At 34.2% G+C, this 24,612-nt stretch overlaps 3 protein-coding genes across 3 annotated transcripts; 1 reads left to right on the forward strand and 2 right to left on the reverse strand.

Annotated features, from left to right (window-relative positions):
* Positions 1-2,123: 2,123 nt before the first annotated feature.
* On the reverse strand, positions 2,124-2,869 carry LOC112088213. Its single transcript, XM_024158498.1, has 2 exons — positions 2,761-2,869; positions 2,124-2,581 (listed from the first exon to the last, which is right to left on the reverse strand). Exons 1-2 carry the CDS (start codon positions 2,867-2,869, stop codon positions 2,124-2,126), a joined length of 567 nt encoding a protein of 188 aa, XP_024014266.1.
* Positions 2,870-7,738: 4,869 nt separating this feature from the next.
* Positions 7,739-12,304, forward strand: LOC18009753 (potassium channel AKT6). Its single transcript, XM_006392273.2, has 12 exons — positions 7,739-8,032; positions 8,485-8,850; positions 9,028-9,085; positions 9,183-9,500; positions 9,573-9,818; positions 9,917-10,015; positions 10,118-10,150; positions 10,274-10,459; positions 10,582-10,776; positions 10,876-10,951; positions 11,026-11,607; positions 12,027-12,304. The coding sequence occupies exons 1-12, from the start codon at positions 7,797-7,799 to the stop codon at positions 12,299-12,301; spliced, it is 2,670 nt and encodes an 889-aa protein (XP_006392335.1). The 5' UTR covers positions 7,739-7,796; the 3' UTR covers positions 12,302-12,304.
* Positions 12,305-24,122: 11,818 nt separating this feature from the next.
* LOC112088214 lies at positions 24,123-24,545 on the reverse strand. Its single transcript, XM_024158502.1, has one exon. The coding sequence runs from the start codon at positions 24,543-24,545 to the stop codon at positions 24,123-24,125; it is 423 nt and encodes a 140-aa protein (XP_024014270.1).
* Between the last annotated feature and the right edge of the window lie 67 nt (positions 24,546-24,612).

The raw sequence follows: 24,612 nt of genomic DNA on the forward strand, positions 1-24,612 counted from the left end.
CTCATTTGTATCATACTGGTCTTACAGCTTTCGGTGTGAGTACATTGGTCCGAATACTTCTCGTTTATTAAGTGAATCAAGTTCGACTTGAATCGCACTTTTCCATTTTATCCAGTCATGTCTCTTTAGACATTCTAATACAGACTTAGGTTCTGGATCTTCAGTCTCTTCTTCTATTTCCTTTGATACAAGGTATGAGAAAACATCATCAACATCATCCATATCATTTCGATTCCATATCTTTCCATTATGAATGTAGTTGATATAAATCTCATTATTTTCTTCGGATTCATAATGTTCGACATTATTTTCTGATTCATGATTTGTTTCTTCTGGAACAGATTCTATTATTTTAAGATCATTATGTTTATCAACTTCCTTCCATTTTCTAGGATTTTTTTCTTTGGAACCAAGAGGTCTACCACGCTTCAAACGTGTTCTAGACTCACGTGTATCATCTGCTTTTTCGCGTTCTTGTGGTATTTCTACACGAGCAGGACCATTTGCGGCCGGTATATGAGATTTTGTCACCCTTTTGGTATCCACAAATGCATCAGGTAGTTGATTAGCTATACTTTATAAATGCATAATTCGTCGAACTTCTAGTTCTGAACGTTTAGAAGGGGGATCAAGGTGTAACAGAGATGGTACACTCCATTTGATATCTCTTTCTATCTTTTTGTTTTCTCCCCCTAGAATCGGGAATACTTTTTCATCAAAGTGACAATCTTCCAACCGTGCCGTAAAGACGCCACCAGTTTGTGGTTCTAAATATCGTATGATTGATGGATAATCATAACCAACATATATCCCTAACCTTCTTTGTGGTCCCATCTTTGTACGTTGTAGTGGTGCTATTGGTACATATACCGCACAACCAAAGATTCGTAGATGTGAAATATTTGGTTCTCGACCAAATGCCAACTGTAATGGGGAATATTTATTATATGCACTTGGCATTACCCGAATAAGCGCTTCTGCATGCAAAATAGCATGTCCCCATACAGAGGTCAGGAGTTTTGATCTCATGATCAATGGTCTTGAAATAAGTTGCAAATGTTTTATTAATGATTCTGCCAAACCATTCTGTGTGTGAACATGAGCTACAGGATGTTCAACCTCGATTCTAGTTACCATACAATAATCATTAAATGCTTGGGATGTAAACTCACCAGCGTTGTCTAGTCTAACTCTCTTTATTAAATAATCATGGAATTGAGCTCTTAGTTTGATTACTTGAGTTAGAAATCTCGCAAATGGCATATTTCGAGATGATAATAGACAAACATGTGACCATCTACTTGACGCGTCAATCATTACCATAAATTAGTATATAGGTCCACATGGTGGATGTATAGGTCCACAAATATCGCCTTGAATCCATTCAAGGAATTTTGGTAACTCTTTATCAATTTTTGTTGGCAATGGTCTTATGATCAATTTTCCGAGAGAGCATACAGAACATGTCATTCCTTTTCCTTGAGAATCTTCTGGATTTTCAATGAATATCCATGTGAATGTTCTATGATTTTTCGCAGCATAGTGGTGCCTGGATGACCAAGACGATCATGCCATAGTGTGAAATCTTCAGAATTTTTCTTGATCACAAGGTTTGATTCTATCACATTTATGTATGTATGAAGTAAACCAAAAGGGAGTTCTGGTAACTTTTCTAATACATGCCTTTTTCCTGATTTTTCAGAAGTTATGTACATATATTTCTTCCCATTTTCAGTTGCAGACTGAGTATCAAAACCTTGAAGATATATATCTTTAAAACTCAACAAATTCCTCTTTGAATTTGGAGAAAATAGTGCATGATTTATCGAGAACTTTGTCCCATAAGGTAATGCAAAATTAGCTTTACCAGTCCCTTCAATCAGATAAGTTTCGTTTGTATCGTAATCTATTTCTGTAATAAACAAAAATAATTAATAATAATAAGATATTTTTATTCATAAAGCAAATATCATGCAATAATTATACATTAATAAGAAAATATCACACAATAATTATACATATTTAGGTAATACAAGCAACATTAATTATACATTATATTTTACATAAGCGACAATTATTAATGGCACATTTGTTGGAACTTCAGTAGTCACATGGTGGATGTTTCAGGCTTTCGTAAGGGCGGTATCGTCAAAATCATCTGCAAAGTCAGATGCATCGAGGTGCGTTGTACCCTCAGAATGCTCCGCAAGATTGACTTCCTTTCCCTTGCCTTTGGCGAATTCTTTGTACAATGTACAAAGATGTGCAGGAGTACGACACACACGAGACCAATGTCCCTTGGTACCGCATCGGAAACAAGCATCCTCTCGCTTCTGTGAGGTACTTCCTTGGTGTTCTTTTCCCTTCGGGGATTGTTCAGAACGAGTCCACTGGAATGACTTCTTATTCTGTGGGCTGTAGTTTCTCCCACGTCCGCGGTAATTTCGACCGCCACGTCCTCGAGATGCTTTGTTCTCTTTAACTGGATTCTTAACATCCAATGCGTTTGCTTCAAGGAACGCTTTAGATCCAGTAGGTTGTGTCATGTGATTCTTAATAAGGAGCTCATTATTTTTCTCAGCTATTAAGAGTGCCACAATCAAATCCGAAAATTTGGTATATCCACGCAATCAGTATGGTTGTTGCAGAGTGATGTGGTTTTTATGGAATGTGGTGTATGTTTTCTCAAGCATTTGAGACTCCGTAATGGTTTCACCACAATACCTTAATTTAGCTACAATTCCTAACACTGCAGAATACCTTGAAACCTCAGATTTTGCCACTCATCCCGAGCAAGTGGAAGTGTTATGTCCTTTTGATGATCGAAACGATCCTTAAGGGACTTCCAAAGCTCTTGGGGATCTCTCATGTGTGCGACATTGTGCGTAATCATAGATGATACCCAAGAGATTCGAGGTGAAGTTCAACGTTGGTGGTCCAAGATATGTAATTAGCACCAGTGATGTCTAAAGCCGGGAATTGGAGCTTCTCAACGTTTGCCATTAGGTTTTCTAAAATAAAATAACAGAAATAATTATTAGAAAAATGATTTTTATTAAAATATGTGAGGTGGTGGAATACATAAGGAGATTACAAGGAATACAAATGCATAAAAGTCTAAAATACAAATCATCACATATTCTTCCGGAGAGAATTCTCCAAAAAGTAAACTATAAAAAACAACAAGTATATAACCAATTACAAAAACTAAAAAAGGATGAACCATTTTTTTTTCTTGGAAAGAAGTTCAAAGGGGAATGAAATATTTGAGTGAATTGAATGATAGATAAGTATATTTATAGATTATATAATACTGTTCATTAGCTGTTATGTAGCTGTTTGAAAAATTTTTTTTAAAAAAATTTGTTTTTGTTAATGACCATTGGAAACAAAGAAAATAAGGTAAAATCAGACTAATAATTTAAACAATGAATAGAAAATAAATTACTAGTTTATATATATATATATAATTATACATTGGTGGTATAAATTTATTTATAATTATAGTAGAAATGTTAATTTAAAGATAAATATATGGTGACCATATTATCTATATTAAATCATCTATATTAAAACAGTAAATAACTAAATAATGGTGACTTAAGTCATCCATATGAACATGGTAAATAAATGTATGGTGACTGAGTCATCCATATTAAAAAAATAAATAAATAAATTATGGTGACTTAAATCATTCATATAAGCATAATAATTAAACAGTGCGAGTAAATAAATATATGGTGACAGAATCATCCATATAAAATAAAATAAACTATTTAAACGGTTGAATAATGATAAATTATTATGGTGCATTAAGCAACCATGATAAAAAAAATAGTAAATAATAATGGAGCGGCAGAGTCGCACTCTAATTATAATAATTAAATAATTAAAATTATAAAGTATAGATGTAGAGTGATCGTGCTGATAATGTTTTTTAATTATATCGTATATCGTATGTTATATCAGCCTAAATACATGAATAATATTAATATGGTTATTTTAATAGAACGTAATAATAAACATGGAGATAGATGAGTACCAAAGAGGGAGAGAGAGATTTTGTATTTGATTTTTTCGTATTTCTTACAATGGACGAGTGCATGTTATATATAGAAGAAAATCAGACAAATATTACTGTAAGAGATAAGTAAATGGACTCCATCATCAAATCCTTACGCAAAGTCAAAACTTTGCAACAAAGAGATATTTTTTCAAATAATATAAAATAACCAAATAACTGACAAATAGTATAAGCTTTGGGAAAATTGTAAATATTGTACAAACAATATGGAAGGTTTGTTTGGAAAAACAGGATGTGCACTATTTGTACTATTTTATCATTTTTTCAAACGCTATACTATTTTTAAAATTAGTTGGTCACTTTTGTATTAGAGAAAATTGCTGGATAGGTAGTTTTTAAGTTTTTAATTTGAGAAATTGGTAGTTTTAAAATCACACAAAATATTGGGTAGTTTTAACTGTTTACTTTCCTTATTGGGCCATAATCCTTTAATTTATTTATAAATATACCATGATAATATGTTTATTATTTTTTTTTCTTTTTATCTTCTCTCTTCAATATGTTTCCCTTAATTTTTTAAAGTTCTTTAAACAGTTTTTCGTTTTTATTTTTACAAAAAAAATATTTATTATCCAATTAAGATTTTTGAAAATAAATTTGCTGAAATTTAGGAAAACTGTATTTTGAAAACAATGACCATTTTTTCTAAACAAAAGCCAAAATCCATGTTTTTGTGGTTTTTCACCCAAAATTACCAATGACTTTTTAGAAAGTTTTCTTTTTATATTATAAATATTGCTACTTTTAGATAATAAAAACACAAATGAAAAATATACAAAAAAATGAACCACTCCAAGTTATCAAAAGATGATAAAAAAAAAAAGCATCCAAAACTTAACTTAAAAATTTACGAAAATAAAAATATTTCTAAAATTTAAAATTATCTGAAATGTTTTAAGACTAAAGTATTCATCAAGGTTTAGTATATTTTTCTTATGGTTTAGGGTTTACGTTAGTCAATTTGGATTCACTATCATTCATTTTGGATATAGATTTTAATAGTCATATGTTATTTTCGGTTTTCATACTTTAATTTTTTCAATTTGGATTCGCTAGTTACCATTTAGATAAGTTTAGATTTCTATAGTTAATTGTTCTATATGGTAGCCATATTTTACGTGATTTAATTTGGGTTCGCTAACACCCATTTAGGGTTTAGATTTTTATAATTGATTATTCTATATGGTAGCCATATTTTTTGTGATTCAGTTTAGGTTCATTATTACCCATTTAGGGTATAGATTTCTACATTTATCTGTTTTTACTAGTATTGAAGTTTATGTTTTTCCTTAACGGTTTAATATATCTTTTGTGTGTTTAGTATCATCAAATGGTTGTATAGTATTCATCAATATTTAGTATTTTTTTCTTAGGGTTTACAGTTTACGTTATTCAATTTAGATTCGCTATCATCTATTTAGGGTTTAGATTTTAATAGTTATATGTTATTTACGGTTTTCATTCTTTAGACTTTTTTTATTTGGGTTCACTAGTATCCATTTAAGGTTTAGATTTCTATAGGTTATTGTTCTATATGGTAGCCATATTTTATGTGACTCAATTTGGGTTCGCTATTACCCATTTAGAGTATAGATTTCTACATTTATATGTTTTTCCTTAACGGTTTAATATCTCTTTTGTGTGTTTAGTATCCTAAATTGGTTGTATAGTATCCATCAATGTTTATTATTTATTTTTAAGGTTTAAGGTTTACATTATTCAATTTGAGTTCGCTATCATGCATTTAGGGTATAAATTTTGATACTTATATGTTATTTACGGTTTTCATACTTTAGATTTTTCAATACTGGTTCACTAGTATCCATTTAGGGTTTAGATTTCTATAGTAGATTGTTCTATATGGTAACCATATTCTACGTGTTTATCTGTTTTTTTTATGGTTTTCATGCTTCATGTTTTTAGTATGGTTTGTTGTTAACCATTTAGGATATATATTTCTATATTTATATTTTTTAGTGTTTTCATATTTTATATTATTTAATTTATATTATACAAAGGCGGAGAACATGATGCTATATGAAATGATGTGTACACCTCTTTTATACATGTTGTGAACACCAATTAGTAATAGTCTTGTTGAAATTTATTCCAATGGTAATGATTTAAAATGTGTACAAGCTTATGCGTACACACATATGAATACAGTACATATGTGTACACCACACATATGTATACACTGTATATGTATACACCGCATAGGTGTATACACCGTATAGATGTACATTGCTTAGGTATGCGTATACATCACAAACGTGTACACTGCATAGGTGTATACCATATATGTGTACATTGCATATAATTTTTTAATAATATCTGTTTTTTTAAATTCAAATTTTGATATGTATAAAAAAACTATAATTTTTTAATGTATATGTCATAATCTGATTTATTGTTTAGAATTAAATATATGATCAAAGATTTGAGGAATAAATTTTCTAAAAAAGAAGGAAATAGAAAATAATTAAAAAAAAAAATTTTCTCACAAAAAGTAGAAAAGAGAAAGAGAAAAAAAATATATGTATTTCTAGGTGTATAAGCACATCTAGATATTTTTTGTTGGGACCACGTAGTTTTCGGTGTCTGTCTCTCTAGAAAACATATCTCTCTATCTCTATCTCTCTCTAAGACACATGGCTAACTTTGAAGTTTTGAAAATATGACCCACCAAAACTATCCAAAAACTAATAAAAACTTAAAACTACCTATTTTTCAAATAGAAACTTTAAAGTATCATATTCTCAGACACTCCCTTTTTATTATTCTACTTTGTAAAATTTTAGAACATTCCCACTAAATTCAAAACAACACATAACATGACTAATGTATGATTGAAGCAGTACTTAAACAGAAAATATATGCATACTTAACCATAATTGAGCATAAAAAATCACCCTTAAAACATTCTGAACATACCCAAACAATGCATAATCATATAGCTACTAGAGACAGAAAGCATGTGATCAATCCACTTATCCTTACCCATAATCTCTATTCCACCTCTATCTAACGCGATCACATACCAAATCTCATGGTTCTTCTTTACTCCCCAACGATCCCGCAAAAGCTATCTCACATAAGCATCTCTAATATCAGAATATGACTTGTCCACCAATGTATGTTGCACGAATTTTTCTGCCTAGTGACCGGCTTACCACCGACATACATATGTGTGGAAGTTTGAAATTTCACATCAGGATTTAGAGGTACTTCCAAAGACGCATCTTGCACTCATACCCTAGTATATGGTACTGATTAGCCATCAAGATTCTACATGAAAGGAATATATTACTATTTCTTTTTTTCTTTGGTCAAAATATTTCCAATTTATTATTCATGTTAAACGCCATATATTGCTAACATATGAAATACACATCTCAATTAAAAAAATGGTCAATCAATTAATTTCAAAACAAATATGCCAATTTGTTTATTTTTGAAAACTTTGATGCTAATAGACCAATTAAACCGTAACTTACTGCTATTTTTTGTGGCGAGAAGGAACAAAAAAAAGGAGGGAAAGCAAAACAGTTCCAAGCTCAGCCAAAAGAAGAAAAAGAAACAAATATATAAAAGGAGGAAATTTAAAACCGATGAAATCGGAGGAGATCAAAACCTTTTTTTGTGCGTCTCTCTTGCAACAACCAAAATCAAAACCTAACGTGAACAGAATTTTTCGAAAAAATCCATCTCAATGGATAAGAAGAAGAAGGTATGGTTTTGGGGAGAGAAAGACGGCGAAGGAGGCGGCGGAGGAGCAAAGGAGGCGGAGGATGACGTGGCTGACAATTTGTCCCGAGATGGAACAATGAGCCAATACAGCCTTAGCAAAGGTTTTGATCTTCTTCCTTCTCTCGGAGCCACCTCTCGTCCCTCGCGTGAGGTCAATCTCCGTCGTTTCATCATCTCTCCCTTTGATCCTCGCTACAGGTCCCAATTTTCTCTAAATTATATGGTCGACTCTTCTATGGTTCTTTGATTAGATCATGAAAAACTAGGGTTAGAGATTCCTCATCGTTGAAAACTTCATTAAATGTTAAGCCCTCGTTTGCTTAGATTTGTTTTGTAGCTCACAACAATTTTTGTGTCCTACTTTTAATATGGGAGAATAGGGTATATTATTTTTTTTGGTTTAAGAATAGGGTGTATTGTTGACCCTTTAGTTTGTGTAGAAGAGTCATCATCTCCAATGGGCTAAATCGGAAAAAACCTACTTAATTTTTAAGTAACTGGCCAATCTTGTAAGTACAGAATTGTTATTAGATTCTAAAGATTAGCCCTGATTATGTATGTTCGGAGGAAAAATGTGAATGTTTCTACTTATATAGCTATAGTATTGCCATAGTATCACTCACAAAGCTGCGTAATTGTATAATTTTCAGAGCGTGGGAGACGTTTTTGGTGTTTTTGGTGCTCTACACAGCTTGGGCGTCGCCTTTTGAATTCGGGTTCTTGCAAAAGCCAAGAGCACCTCTCAGTATTCTCGATAACATCGTGAACGGATTTTTTGCTGTCGATATAATTCTGACATTTTTCCTTGCCTTTCTGGACAAGGCAACGTACCTCCTCGTCGATGATCCAAAGAGGATAGCTTGGAGATACGCTTCAACTTGGCTTGTTTTTGATGTTGTATCAACATTTCCTTATGAAAGTTTCGGTAGCTTGTTACATGAGAGTATCCAAGGATATGGCATTTTCAGTATGCTACGTCTATGGCGTCTTCGGAGGGTCAGTAACTGTTTTGCCAGGTCAGAAATAAAATTAAAACATTTTACTACAAGAAAACATTCAATTTACGATGAAAAAAAAAAACCGTCAGAAATGGGCTTTACCAACGGTTTCCGACAGATAGGATACAAATGTGTTTTGTTATAGAGATATTTTATGGTGAGTATGAGTGTATGACATTGAGCTCTTCTGTTCAGGTTAGAGAAAGATAGGAGATACAACTACTTTTGGGTTCGCTGCACGAAGCTTCTTCTTGTAAGTATCTATGTCTACTTGATTTGTACACACTCTTCTAATGAACAGATTTTATTAGCTGTAAAAAATTACAATATTGATTTGGTAATATATGTAGGTTACTCTGTTTGTGATACATTGTGGTGCCTGCTTCTTATATTCGATCGCCGCACATTACCCGGACCCTTCCAAGACGTTTATGGCATTAACCGACGAAAACTGGAAACAGTCTCCACTTGCGGTGCAGTATAACACGGCAATGTATTGGTCCATAACCACTTTCTCCACAACAGGCTATGGTGATATACATGGTGTCAATTCAAGAGAGATGACTTTCATCCTTTGCTACATGGTGTTTAATCTTGGATTGTCTGCATATATAATCGGTAATATGACCAACTTGGTTGTTCATGTGACCAGTCGAACAAGAAAATTTGTAAGTTCTAATGTTCTATTTCTTGGTGAATTGTTAATAAGTGGAGTTTTCATGAGTCTTGCATTGTTTCAGAGAGATACCATCCAAGCCGCCTCAGGGTTTGGTCAAAGGAACAATCTACCGGTACGTTTGCAAGACCAGATGGTAGCTCATCTGTGCTTAAGGTACAGAACCGATTCAGAAGGTCTACAACAGCAAGAAATCATCGATTCCCTCCCTAAAGCTATTCGGTCCAGCATATCGCATTATCTTTTCTACGAAGTTGTTGACAAGATTTACTTGTTCCATGGCATATCCAACGATCTTCTTTTCCAGTTGGTATGTTTACCTTTGCTTGCGTAGGAACTCAAATTGGTGATCTAAATCATATGTTAAAGATTGGCTTGAAGTGTCTGATATCTTAATGTATTTTATAGGTCACCGAGATGAAAGCAGAGTATTTTCCTCCCAAAGAAGATGTGATTTTGCAAAATGAAGCACCAACAGACTTTTACATATTGGTGACAGGAGCAGTTGTAAGTGTTTCGCTTATAATGAAGTTTGCTCTCTAGTTTTAAAAGATACATTATGTATCCACTTCTTGTATTGAGTTTCTTACACATTACTCTATATGGCAGGAAATAATTGCGCGTGTAAATGGAGTGGAGCAGGCAAGTCTAATTACCATTTTTAGTCTATTTTAAGATCTGATTGTGTTCTTCTTTAACATCATTGCAATTTGGAAACTGAAACATATTCAGCAATTGGTTGTTGTTGGGTTTTTTTTTTTATAGGTAGTTAAAGAAGCACAGACAGGAAATGTTTTTGGTGAAGTTGGTGTACTATGTTATAGACCGCAGCTGTTTACTGTTCGTACCAAGCGATTGAGTCAGTTACTTCGTCTAAACCGTACAGCACTCTTAAATCTTGTTCAAGCAAACGTAGGAGATGGAGCAATAATCATGAATAATCTTCTTCAGGTATGTATGAATTTTTGTCTTTCTTTTTGGTTTTTTGAACTTGCTTTTTCTCATTTTGTTCTTTATAACCAAACCAAAACTGGTCTATTGTTGCATAAAAGATATGTTTATGATTGATGCAGCATTTAAAAGACTCAGAAGATCCAGTGATGAAAAGCATTTTGGCTGATACAGAACACATGTTGGCTCAAGGGAAAATGGATTTACCTCTCAGCTTGTGTTTTGCTGCAGCCAGAGGAGATGATTTATTGCTTCATCATTTACTAAGACGAGGCGCGAGCCCTAATGAGATGGATAAGAACGGTCGAACTGCACTGGTAATCCCCAAAAGTCCTCTGTATATACCAGCTTCCTTCTTTTAATGTCATATTCAAAATTTGGTTAACTCTATAGGTTTCTTTCTCTGTATATCTCAGCATATAGCAGCATCAAAAGGAAGCCATTATTGTGTTGTTTTACTTCTCGAACATGGGGCAGATCCTAACATTAGAGGTAAGTAGTCAAAAAAGTCTCACGAGGGTAGCATCATGTAGTTAGCTGTGCTGAAAGTATATCTATTTTTGCAGATTCAGAAGGTAATGTGCCATTGTGGGAAGCAATCATAGGGAGACATGGCGGAATTGCAAAACTCCTTGCAGAAAACGGGGCAAAGTTAAGCTTAGACTCAGTGAGCTATTTCTCATGTTTAGCCGTGGAAAAAAACAGCTTAGACGCACTCAAAGACATCATCAAATACGGCGGTGATGTCACAATCCCTGATGGCAACGGAGCTACAGCTTTACACAAAGCAGTCTCAGAAGGACACTTGGAGATTGTGAAGTTCTTACTAGACCGAGGTGCCGATTTGGACATGCCAGATTCTTATGGTTGGACACCTCGAGCTCTTGCCGAGCATCAAGGCCATGAAGACATCAAGACTTTGTTTCATAATCACAGGCCCGTTGAGAAGAAACCAAAATGTGTCCCTGGAACACCTGAGATTCCTGTTACAGGAAAGCCATTGATGAAATATAGCAGTGAGCCTACAATGACACATTCAGGAGAGATTCCTCTTGTCCAAGAGGGAGGCCAGCTTGTGGTTTCTCAGAGACGGAAACTCATTAACTTTAGAAACTCGCTTTTCGGATTTATTTCAGCGGCAAATACAGGTAAAATCACCTCAACACTCTCCATTTGATCTCCCATACTGGTTGCTTTCTTGTCACGTAACCATATTCTCAGAAATTTATATATCACAAGAGCCACATAGGTTCTTAGGAGAATAGGTCATATTCTTCTATACAGAAGTTAACAAAATATGTCAAAATATTAAAATAGCCTAAAACTCCTTAACACCTAAAATTAAACCCTAACCTTGAAATCCCAAACCCTTACTCCAAAGATCATTACTAGCCTAAATATAATGGTGTATTTCTTTATTGGTGAAGGAAATTAGATTTGATGCCTTCTTATAGTTGTTCTTATATACAATTAACAAAGATCATTGCATTGTTCTGTTTATTTTTGGCACGATATCGAGGCTTTTGGCTAAACTGAAAAACATGGTTTCACTGTCGTTTTCTTACAGGTGATGATGGAGGAGAAAATACAAGAAGCCCAGCACTTCCAGTAGGAGGAGTAGGTGTGTTTTACCCGGCAAGAGTCACGATTAGTTCGCCAGAAAATGGTGAAATTGGTGGAAAAGTGGTAATGTTGCCGAGTTCTATGGAAGAGCTACTGGAAATTGGTGAAAGAAAGATGGGTTTCGTGCCAACGAAAGTAGTTACGAGAGAAGGAGCCGAAATTGACGACATCACTCTTATAAGAGATGGCGATTATCTCATTCTTGCTAGAGATCCTTGATTCACACGCAAACTCTCTTTCGTTTTTGTTTTATTTAACCAAAAAAAAAAAACCTAATTTTATTTAACACAACTCGTAAGCCATAATCGTATTGAGATTTATAGTGGGCACCGTAAACCCCAATTTTCATTGGGTAGGGGGTATTGACACAACTTTTAGATTTGTATATATTCAGTGTTAACTATTGTTTACATGTATATATGAAATGTTGACTAAACTAAAAAAAAAACTACAGTAAAAGTTATATAAGTTTATTATTTGATAAACTAATAAACACAACAAAATAATATTAATTTTACTAATTTTGAGATGATAAGAATTAACAAATTTCGATAAAAAAATATTTAAAACTTGTGATAAAAATATTGGATAAACTAATATATATATATATTGTTCTAATAATATCATGAATAAATATTTTGGTGTGTACCAGGAAACATGGTCTTTAATATAATCTTCTTATCAACATCCAAAATTTGTGAAATATTTTAGACTTGATTAATTGTTTTTTATGTGTAACTGTTTCCAAATAAATTTTAATATCATATTTGACTTCATCATCAATATTAAGGATAATAACATATAGATATTCTTTTAAGTTTTGAATTTATGACAATTTATCATTTTGACATAGATATATAAGTATGCTATTAACACTCGGTTTGGAAGTCACTGAGCCTGGATGTCTCAGACTTTAACAAGTCCTAAGCATTCTTGTTCCCTAAAATAGCTTGGATGAGAGATGCATCGACTGGCGAGACCTTTTTATAAATCTCTCGATTTTCAGGTTGCGTTCCATGAGTGATCTCTCTAAAGCCGAGGATTTAGTTTGTTTGGCTTTAAGACTCTTCCCTAAGCTCGAAGATTTGGCTTGCTCAGCGGCAAGATCTTTCACCTTCTCAACCCTGCCGACATCAGAAAGTGCGGTCTTGAGGCGACGATCGTAGGCCCGAATTATGTCGTTAGTCCGACCCTCAACCTACATCAAACAGTTAAAATGAGCACCAAGAAAAAAAAGGAATATGCAAACCATCGATTCGTCACCTGAAACTTGGACCGTGCAATTAAACTTGTCAGCCAAGACAAGATCCTTCATCTCCGGCAGCTCTAGAGCATCGACCCTGAATTGCCGGTATAGTCTGGCATAAGCCTCCACATCAATACATAGATGGATCTCCTTGTTTTATAAGGAGAAGGAACCCGTAGTTCTACCGACGTCGCTTCAACAGGCGAACACCCATGGAACTTTGGCCATCCGCATTAACGGTACCACCAGAGAGGACGGTCTTGTTTTTGGCAGACCAAGGTGTTGGCCGTAACCGGGATGGCGGAACCATCACCTCGTCCTTGGGAACTCTAAGCAACACCGTTGGGGAAAAGTATACCGTGAAGCGCTTCTTTGGCAGCCTGCTGTGCCACCTCCAAACTGGCAGTTGCAGCTGAAAACTTGTCTGTCAGCGACCTCAGAGGAAACCACCTCCGCCTGAGTATTGTCAGAAATCTGCTCAGGATTGGGCAGAGTGTTGAGAGCAGGATCCACAATTTCAATGGCAACGTTGGGCTCGAAAGGCACGTCCTCAGCCAATGCTGGCCTATTCTCACCAGTCTCGGCACCATCATTTGGAATCACCAGAGCGATATTCTTGTCTTCTAGGGTTCAAGAATAATCAGGAATCGTGAGAAAATTTATCCTTTCCATCCTCTTTTTCTTGGTCCTCGGTGCGGTTATTTTCCTTCGACTCGGACCAAATTTAGGATCTGCAAAAATAAGTTATCAGCAAGCTCACGCGATCTAAGTAAAATATAAAAGAGAAGAAGACTGATTTAATTCTAGGATTATAATGAGCTCTTTGTTTTCTCGATGTTCCTGGACTTCTGGCCAACGAGTTTTTCCCAATGCAGAGAGCGCCTCGGTCAAGTTTGACCACTCTCTAGTCAAACGTTTGTAGACAGGATATCGAACTGCAAAAGAAAACAGTTTTGGGTAAGACAATAATGAATGATCTTAACAAAAGTCACTAAGCAACTACTGATGTTCGCATTCCAGTCGATCTGACATAAATCCCATCCTGAGTTTGAAACGGAAGACGAATTAATCTTTACAAAGAAGCATTTTGTCTCCCAATTTCTGATTTTACTGGCCTTGGGACCAGTAATAATGTCGTCAAAGAAGCGGACATGAATGGGACATTCTAACTCCTCACTCATTGAGAGAGAGCCAACCATGTTTACTATTGAGGCCGGCTGAAGCTGAGAAAGTGCGGCCTTACGCCTGATGCAGAATTCGAAAGCAGGTTAGGAAGAGGAAATCGGAGTCTGCACTTGCGAATCCAGTATTTGGACATACAAAAGTAGCCTTTCGAAGGAGTCCAAGGACGATACCTTGATCTCGGTACTATCACAGTAACCTCATATGGAGCGTCGAAGTCATGAAGCAAGTCCAAGACTTCCTCTTCATAGCAGGTACTAAGACCAACAGTATGGGGATGAGCCGACTAAATGGCAAGTTGAGGACGAATGACACCCTCAATATTGCCAAAGATCGTCAACCTGGGCGGCCTCATTAAAGTCGACCTCCTAATCCACACCTCTAGCCGCCATCTCCTCGTCAAAACAAGCTTTAGCATCCGTTTCACGACTATCCCTATCTTGGAGGGTCTGAAGTTTAATAGTTATCCGACTAGAACCGAGGCCAAATTCAGTACATCAGGAATCCTCACCAACAGATGACTGAAAGTCCCCGGAGATATCACCAGAAAATTCAGCGTCAAAATAGGTAACTGCCTCGGAACTAAACCCTAAACCCGATATAAATTAAGTTAGATCTATTTAAAATTTAAATCAAATAATTTGAGAATGTTAAAATTTCTTATCGGTTCTGGTTTAAATTTAAATCGGGTATGTTTTCAGTGGAATTGCGACACGTAAGCAGAATTTAAACTGTGTTCATTTAAATAATTACACATCTGCAAAAAGGCTCCAAAATGCGACGAGAAGCCGACACATCAGTTTTTTACTACATAAATAATTATCTGATAAGGGCCTCTAGCAACGGAAAACTGCATATTTGCAAGTCTGATTATTAACTGTTTTGGCCACTATTCATATCTCATTAATCCAAAAATCTCCCTACCAATGTGGGACTTTATTTGCCAGAGAACTCTCATCTCTCTCCCTCGTTTCTACCATCATTTCTCTCTCCTTAGAAACCATGTCTTTTTCTTATTTATCTATGGTTTTCTATCAGAAATCTACGAAAAAACTAAATGGAGATTCATGAAAAATTAGGATAACTTAATTAAATTGCAGTAGAGGCAAATCAACAATAATAATGACGAACAGTAATGGTGAGTGGTGAGGAATAACAACAATCTGGTCAGATTTAACTTAAGGTTTTTTTTTGGAGTTCCAATGAAAGAAAAGATTTTGGCAAATACAGTATAATCTCTATAAATTAATACTCAATAAATTTATACCTCGATAAATTAATATATTTCTTAAGTCACAAATTATTTTTTCAGGCTGATTTTATATCTATAAATTAATAACTCAATAAATTAATAGAATACTACAGTTTCGGCAGTATTAATTTATAAAGGTTTAACTGTATAAAGTAAATGATTCTTCAAAAACTTGATTGGAAGATGATAAGTGATGTCGGAGCTCATCAAGGAATTTGATCGATGATGATTCATTGTCAGAGTTCATCTAGAAATGTGATTTACTGGTGCTTGTGTTTATTATTATGTAGATAAATTTTGAGTTTGCTATTTAACATTTTTAATAACGATTACTATGATTCATTATAAAGATAACAAATAGGTTACATGAAAATCTCAATGTTAACAGAAAAACATGATTGTTACCCGATAACATAATTAGTTTTATTGTTAATAATATCAATTTTCATATGTAAATGATAAAAATAAAACGGATACCAAATATGTTGGATATATAAACTCAATGTTAACAAAGTAACACGATTTTTACTCGATAACATTATTATTTTTATTGCTAACACTCAATGTTAACAAAGTAACAGATTGTTACTCGATAACATTATTATTTTTATTGCCAAAAATATCAATTTTAACAGATAACAATCATATTACCGATTTCATATTGGAGGGTAATAGATCATGACCAACAATTAAAGAGGTTATATATTTGCTAATAAATTTATTATACATATAACAAATAGGTTGGATAGATAACATCAACGTTATCTAAGTAAGAGTTTATTATCGGTGATGTTTAGACAAATAACATATATAATAACTGATAACAAATTATTCATCGATAATATCCAAAAAATGATATACATGAATAATTAGTAATTTTAGCCATGAATACCCAGATCATCAACGGGTTTCGCTGGATTTTCATCTTCATCAGAGCTTTATTGAATCATTATTAGAAGAATATGAGAAATTCAATCTCTGATTTATTTTATTTTTTCTGAGTAAGAGAAAAAAAATAATGGAGGAAGTGAGACAAAACATAGAATAATTATAAGGAATAACCATCTCTATACTAGTATTTGCAGATATAATCATTCACTATTTATTTCACTGTTACTTTTTTATAATCCAAGATTACACTTTTGGATTTTCTCTCTCTTCTTTTTTCTATACCTTATCTCTTTCTAATCTATTCTTACGCACAATCTTCTTCTCTTTCAATCTCTAACTGATTCATAGATTCATTTTCTAAATTAAATCTTGCTGAATAATTGCTTTTTCTCTTTCTGAATCTCTATTTTGGTGGAGCAACAACAAACCTTTCTTTTTGTCACGAGGACAGTGTCCAAGCTATGTGTCACTCACGTGCAACACTACCAGAAAAAATCTGAGACTTGACGAAGCTTTGAACCTTGGAGATTTTCGATAATGGTCTCACCACAGAGTTGTTGTTATAGTTTTCTCTCCTACTTTTTTATTCTTCTCACCGAAGATCACAAATTGTAAGTAAAAATTGAATGCAGATTCATGGGAAAAAAAAACTAGAATGCCATAAATAAACTGCTACATCAAAAAATTGACAATAATGGTGACGAATGGTGATGGTGAGTGAAGGTGTGGTGGTGGGGATTAACAACAAAATTGAATTAGTCTTTCAATTTACTGTTAGACTGCTAACATATTCAAATAGTGTGTTATATTTATCTGTATCACACTAAAAAAATCAATTACACTTTCTAATAATCTATATAATTCAATATTGTTATCAATCTAACATATTCTTGATAGTATAGAAAATAATATTAGATATAAACTTATGTGTAATGCGCTAAATAAATTAATTACTCCGTTAACAATTCATATAACTCATTATTATTTATCAGTCTATCATGTTCATAATCAATCTAACATGTTCTTTACACTATAAGAGATAATATTATATATAAACTTATGTGTAGCATGCTAAGAAAATTAATAACACCGTTAACAATCTATATAACTTATTATCATTATCAATCTAACATGTTCATTATCGTGAAAATAACAATGTTAGATGTTAATTTACGTGTTTATATATCATATAATATTTGTTAACCTATAACAAATGAAAACATTCGATAAAACATTATTTATCATGAACATCTTGAACATGCAGAATTCAAATCTTGACAAATCTATGCTAGTTTTACTTACGCCACCCTACCCACTTATTACATATACCATCAGTAAAAGCGAGGCGACGTGGCAGTGAAGATTAAGGGTATTTTGGTATTTTCTGATAACCCCACAAATAGTTTTGATAATTTTTGGTGGGACCTTAATTATTTCTGCAAATTTCACCCGATTTTGGTTACTGAGCTAAATTACTCCAAAAACAAGGAAAAAAAAGATAAAAAGACAATAATTGAGAGCGTGAGGAGGAAAACATGGAAAATTTCTTAGGGTTAAAATGAGTATTTATGAGGACAATATAAATAGTGATTTGGGGTTTTAGAGCTGCTTTTGTTAGTTTACTCATTTTGTAGTCAGTTTTGGTTATCAACCAATTAACTCATAAATTTTAGTATTTTTCCAAAATTGTTTTTTTCAACACTGAATCATTATCTTATTATTATAAATTACGATAATCGTTACAACGATGATTTCTCAACGGACACTAACCCAAAATTTTCTTTGATAATCACAGAATTGGCTTTTTTATTTAATTTTACCAAAAAAAAAAAACTCATTGCTTTATCTGTATAATTGATAATAAATCGCATTTTCTAAGATTCGAAACCCAAATCTCATAGTGTTGAAATATTAATGAACCGATCTTGAAAATCTCTCTTCTCACTCACTCCATGAACCCTGTGACCTAGCCACCGTTCAATCGCCTCACTCCACGAAGTGATTTTCATCTCTTCAACCTCTTTCAGCGTCATCTTCTCCGTTGGACAGGCCCTCTTTAGTTTTCCGGAGAAGAAGGCGGAGAGTCTTTGATATTGTGTCTTCTCTGGTCTCGCCCTATTTTTTGTCTCCACTCCCACCGTCGTCTTTCTCATCCACTTCCGCCGTCTTTTATCTCCTCCACTGTTGTCGTCCTCTTTTACGGCTGTCCTATCTTCACCACAGCCGCCGTCCTCTTTCTTCTCTGTTGACATCAGCGCCGTTTTGTTTTTTCGGTGTTTTCTGTTTCCAATAACTTATTCCCCATTGCAATCGAATTATTTGGTTTTCCATCTTGGCGGTTTTCAACTTTTAAATTTCCAGTTAAAACAAAAAAAGCAAAAAAATTCTCGATGATTTCCTATTCAATGTGACTAAAAATCGTGAATGTTGGTATTGGGAGCAAAGGAAAATATTTAAAGAGCTTTGGAATGTGAAAATTGAGCGTTGTTGGAGAGACTGAAGTCTCTGGATCCCATGAGCTAAAAAATAGCCGATGATTGATGAGGGAGGGGGAAGAAACTCGATGATAAGGCTTTATATGCTTAGATCAGTTATTTATTTGTCTATTTATTAGAGTAAAAAAAAAGATTAAATGGCCCATGGCAGTTTTTTTTTGTTTGTAGTGAGAGATACTTCATCCTTACAAAATTTTCATTATAGGGGTTTGGCTGGGCTTCAAAATCCAAAGTTTGGAACATCGCATTTTAAGAAACATGATACTCAAGTAAGCTCAGAAATATTGTAACTCTTTTGAAGTTGATTAATTAATCTTGATAAATACTAATGTTAGCCTAGTTAATCTACGAATATGTTATTGTCACGACAAGACGGCTTTGCTCTAAATTAAAAAAAAAAAAGACATCAAAAAATTTACATAAAAATATGATGTTAATATTCTAGTTCGTAACTCATACGTACTTGATTAGTGGCCAAGTCTGTTGACATTCATGGCCAATTTAGTAACCTAACATTTTCATGGCCACGAAGTTTGGTAAATGTATATTTTTTTTTCTGTAGTCAAATTTTTTGTTATTCTTTGGTCATGGTGATGGCTAAATCACAGTTTGGTTATAGCTAGAGGTTACTAAATTTCAACAAAATTTCAATGTGATTCGGCAGGCCTTCCAAAGTTTAGATACTAGTTTTTTTAAAGAAACATGATCCTCAAGTGAACTCAGAACTATTGTTTGTAACTATTCATGAATCTACAAAATTACAAATGTTAGCGTAATCATCTAATATATGTTATAGTCACAAACCTCAGCTTGGATGCAAGTATTCAAAACAAAGAGATTTAATTTTAAGAGTGTTTTAATTATATCGTATATTGTATATTATATCAGCATAAATATGTGAATAATATTAATATAGTTATTTTAATAGAACGTAATAATAAAAATGGAGATAGATGTGTACCAAAGAGGGAGAGAGAGATTTTGTATTTGATTTTTGGTATCTCTTACAATGGACGAGTGCATGCTATATATAGAAGAAAATCAGAAAAATATTACTGTAAGAGATAAGTAAATGGGCTCCATCATCAAATCCTTACGCAAAGTTTTGACTTTGCAACACTCCCCCTTGGAGTCCATTTGTCATTCTCATCGCTTGGGATTCATCTTTAGTTGCCTCGTTAAAAACCTTTCTAGAAAAAACCCAGTAGGAAAAATTATAGTAAAGGTAAAAAGAGTACAACCTCGCATGCTCCCCCTCGAGTGACTAGAACAGTTTTATAGATCTCGTTGATGACGCATCCCAATGTTGTGGACATATTTTCGGAACATCGAAGTAGGTAATGACTTTGTGAAAAGGTCTGCAGCATTGTCAGATGATCGAACATATTTCACTTAAATTTCTTTATTCTTCTCAAGCTCCTGGGTATATGAGAAAAACTTTGGTGGAATATGTTTGGTCCTGTCGCTTTTGATATATCCTTCCTTTGTTTGGGCAACACATGCAGCATTATCCTCATATAAGATGGTCGGTTCTGTACTAACGCAAAGTCCACTACTTGGTTTGATATTCTGGGTCATTGATCTAAGCCATACACTTTCTCTACTTGCCTCGTGGAGGGCAATGATTTCAGCATGGTTTGAGGAAGTAGCCACAAGTGTTTGTTTCTGAGAGCGCCATGATATAGTAGTTTCTCCGACTGTGAAAACGTATCCAGTTTGTGAACGGGCTTTGTGAGGATCAGATAGATACCCTGCATCAGCAAAGTCAATCATTTGTCCATTTGAGCTTTTAGGATAAAATAATCCTAAATCAACTGTCCCTTGAAGTTAACTAAAAAACATGTTTAATTCCGATCCAATGTCTCTATGTAGGAGATGAGCTGAATCTAGCCAAAAGGTTAATGGCAAATGATATATCAGGTCGAGTGCAATTTGCGAGATACATAAGAGCTCCAATTGCACTTAAATATGGTACTTCAGGACCGAGTAAGTCTTCATTTTCTTCATGTGGTCGGAAATGATCCTTTTTAACACTAAGTGACCTCACAACCATAGGAGTACTAAGAGGATTTGCTTTATCCATGTTAAAACGTTTTAACACTCTTTTTGTGTATGCAGATTGATGTACAAATATACCTTTTTGGGAATGCTCAATTTGTAAACCTAGACAATACTTTGTCTGTCCGAGATCTTGCATCTCAAATTCTCCTTTATAGTAATTCGATGCTACTTGTATTTCCTCCTTAGTTCCAATAATGTTTAGATCATATACTGCAATAATTAAAAAAAAAACCGGATATTGTTTTCTTGATGAAAACACATGGACATATAGGATTGTTCACGTATCCTTCTTTTGTTAAGCTCACTGAGAGGATTATACCACATGCGTCCAGACTGCTTTAAATTATATAATGATCTTTGCAATTTTATTGCACATAACTCTTTTGGTTTTGGAAGTTAATGCTTTTGGCATCTTAAATCCTTCAGGAATTCTCATATAAATATCATTATCTAATGATCCATATAGGTATGCTGTAACGACGTCCATAAGATGCATCTCCAGATTTTTGTTAGCCGTTAGACTCATTAAAAATCTGAATGTGATTGCATCCATAACTGGAGAGTGTGTTTCGTCATAATCGATCCCAGGTCTTTGAGAAAAGCCCTGAGCTACGAGGCGAGCCTTGTATCTCATAACCTCGTTTTTCTTATTTCGTTTCCGAACAAAAACTCATTTGTATCATACTGGTCTTACAGCTTTCGGTGTGAGTACAATTGGTCCGAATACTTCTCGTTTATTAAGTGAATCAAGTTCGACTTGAATCGCACTTTTCCATTTTATCCAGTCATGTCTCTTTTGACATTCTAATACAGACTTAGGTTCTGGATCTTCAGTCTCTTCTTCTATTTCCTTTGATACAAGGTATGAGAAAACATCATCAACATCATCCATATCATTTCGATTCCATATCTTTCCATTATGAATGTAGTTGATATAAATCTCATTATTTTCTTCGGATTCATTATGTTCGACATTATTTTCTGATTCATGATTTGTTTCTTCTGGAACAGATTCTATTATTTTAGGATCATTATGTTTATCAACTTCCTTCCATTTTCTAGGATTTTTTTCTTTGGAACCAAGAGGTCTACCACGCTTCAAACGTGTTCTAGACTCACGTGTATCATCTGCTTTTTCGCGTTCTTGTGGTATTTCTACACGAGCAGGACCATTTGCGGCCGGTATATGTGATTTTGTCACCCTTTTGGTATCCACAAATGCATCAGGTAGTTGATTAGCTATCTTTATAAATGTATAATTCGTCGAACTTCTAGTTCTGAACATTTAGAAGGGGGATCAAGGTGTAACAGAGATGGTACACTCCATTTGATATCTCTTTCTATCTTTTTGTTTTCTCCCCCTAGAACCGGGAATACTTTTTCATCAAAGTGACAATCTTCCAACCGTTCCGTAAAGACGCCACCAGTTTGTGGTTCTAAGTATCGTATGATTGATGGATAATCATAACCAACATATATCCCTAACCTTCTTTGTGGTCCCATCTTTGTACGTTGTAGTGGTGCTATTGGTACATATACCGCACAACCAAAGATTCGTAGATGTGAATATTTGGTTCTCGACCAAATGCCAACTGTAATGGGGAATATTTATTATATGCACTTGGCCTTACCCGAATAAGCGCTTCTGCATGCAAAATAGCATGTCCCCATACAGAGGTCAGGAGTTTTGATCTCATGATCAATGGTCTTGAAATAAGTTGCAAATGTTTTATTAATGATTCTGCCAAACCATTCTGTGTCTGAACATGAGCTACAGGATGTTCAACCTCGATTCTAGTTACCATACAATAATCATTAAATGCTTGGGATGTAAACTCACCAGCGTTGTCTAGTCTAACTCTCTTTATTAAATAATCATGGAATTGAGCTCTTAGTTTGATTACTTGAGTTAGAAATCTCGCAAATGGCATATTTCGAGATGATAATAGACAAACATGTGACCATCTACTTGACGCGTCAATCATTACCATAAATTAGTATATAGGTCCACATGGTGGATGTATAGGTCCACAAATATCGCCTTGAATCCATTCAAGGAATTTTGGTAACTCTTTATCAATTTTTGTTGGCAATGGTCTTATGATCAATTTTCCGAGAGAGCATACAGAACATGTCATTCCTTTTCCTTGAGAATCTTCTGGATTTTCAATGAATATCCATGTGAATGTTCTATGATTTTTCGCAGCATAGTGGTGCCTGGATGACCAAGACGATCATGCCATAGTGTGAAATCTTCAGAATTTTTCTTGATCACAAGGTTTGATTCTATCACATTTATGTATGTATGAAGTAAACCAAAAGGGAGTTCTGGTAACTTTTCTAATACATGCCTTTTTCCTGATTTTTCAGAAGTTATGTATATATATTTCTTCCCATTTTCAGTTGCAGACTGAGTATCAAAACCTTGAAGATATATATCTTTAAAACTCAACAAATTCCTCTTTGAATTTGGAGAAAATAGTGCATAATTTATCGAAAACTTTGTCCCATAAGGTAATGCAAAATTAGCTTTACCAGTCCCTTCAATCAGATCTGCAGGACCTGATATTGTGTTGACAACAATTTTTGCCGGTCTCAAATCTGAGAAATATCTTCTATGTATCAGAAAGTGTGTGTTGTTCCACTATCTGGTATACAAATATCTTTAGTATATGTCAAGTTTCGTTTGTATCGTAATCTATTTCTGTAATAAACAAAAATAATTAATAATAATAAGATATTTATTCATAAAGCAAATATCATGCAATAATTATACATTAATAAGAAAATATCACACAATAATTATACATATTTAGGTAATGCAAGCAACATTAATTATACATTATATTTTACATAAGCGACAATTATTAATGGCACATTTGTTGGAACTTCAGTAGTCACATGGTGGATGTTTCAGGCTTTCGTAAGGGCGGTATCGTCAAAATCATCTGCAAAGTCAGATGCATCGAGGTGCGTTGTACCCTCAGAATGCTCCGCAAGATTGACTTCCTTTCCCTTGCCTTTGACGAATTCTTTGTACAATGTACAAAGATGTGCAGGAGTACGACACACACGAGACCAATGTCCCTTGGTACCGCATCGGAAACAAGCATCCTCTCGCTTCTGTGAGGTACTTCCTTGGTGTTCTTTTCCCTTCGGGGATTGTTCAGAACGAGTCCACTGGAATGACTTCTTATTCTGTGGGCTGTAGTTTCTCCCACGTCCGCAGTAATTTCGACCGCCACGTCCTCGAGATGCTTTGTTCTCTTTAACTGGATTCTTAACATCCAATGCATTTGCTTCAAGGAACGCTTTAGATCCAGTAGGTTGTGTCATGTGATTCTTAATAAGGAGCTCATTATTCTTCTCAGCTATTAAGAGTGCCACAATCAAATCCGAAAAT

The sequence above is a fragment of the Eutrema salsugineum genome, unplaced genomic scaffold, assembly GCF_000478725.1.
Source record: "Eutrema salsugineum unplaced genomic scaffold, Eutsalg1_0 scaffold_8, whole genome shotgun sequence".
Classification (NCBI taxonomy): domain Eukaryota; kingdom Viridiplantae; phylum Streptophyta; class Magnoliopsida; order Brassicales; family Brassicaceae; genus Eutrema; species Eutrema salsugineum.

Bases quoted from the DNA above. Each gene is read 5' to 3' on its own strand.
- LOC18009753 (XM_006392273.2), top strand. From the start codon at position 7,797: ATGGATAAGAAGAAGAAGGTATGGTTTTGGGGAGAGAAAGACGGCGAA. The intron at 9,819-9,916 runs GTATGTTTACCT...TGTATTTTATAG, and splicing joins ACGATCTTCTTTTCCAGTTG to GTCACCGAGATGAAAGCAGA. The intron at 10,952-11,025 runs GTAAGTAGTCAA...CTATTTTTGCAG, and splicing joins GGCAGATCCTAACATTAGAG to ATTCAGAAGGTAATGTGCCA.
- LOC112088213 (XM_024158498.1), bottom strand. From the start codon at position 2,869: ATGAGAGATCCCCAAGAGCTTTGGAAGTCCCTTAAGGATCGTTTCGAT. The intron at 2,582-2,760 runs GTATTCTGCAGT...CACTCTTAATAG, and splicing joins GCAAAATCTGAGGTTTCAAG to CTGAGAAAAATAATGAGCTC.
- LOC112088214 (XM_024158502.1), bottom strand. From the start codon at position 24,545: ATGACACAACCTACTGGATCTAAAGCGTTCCTTGAAGCAAATGCATTG.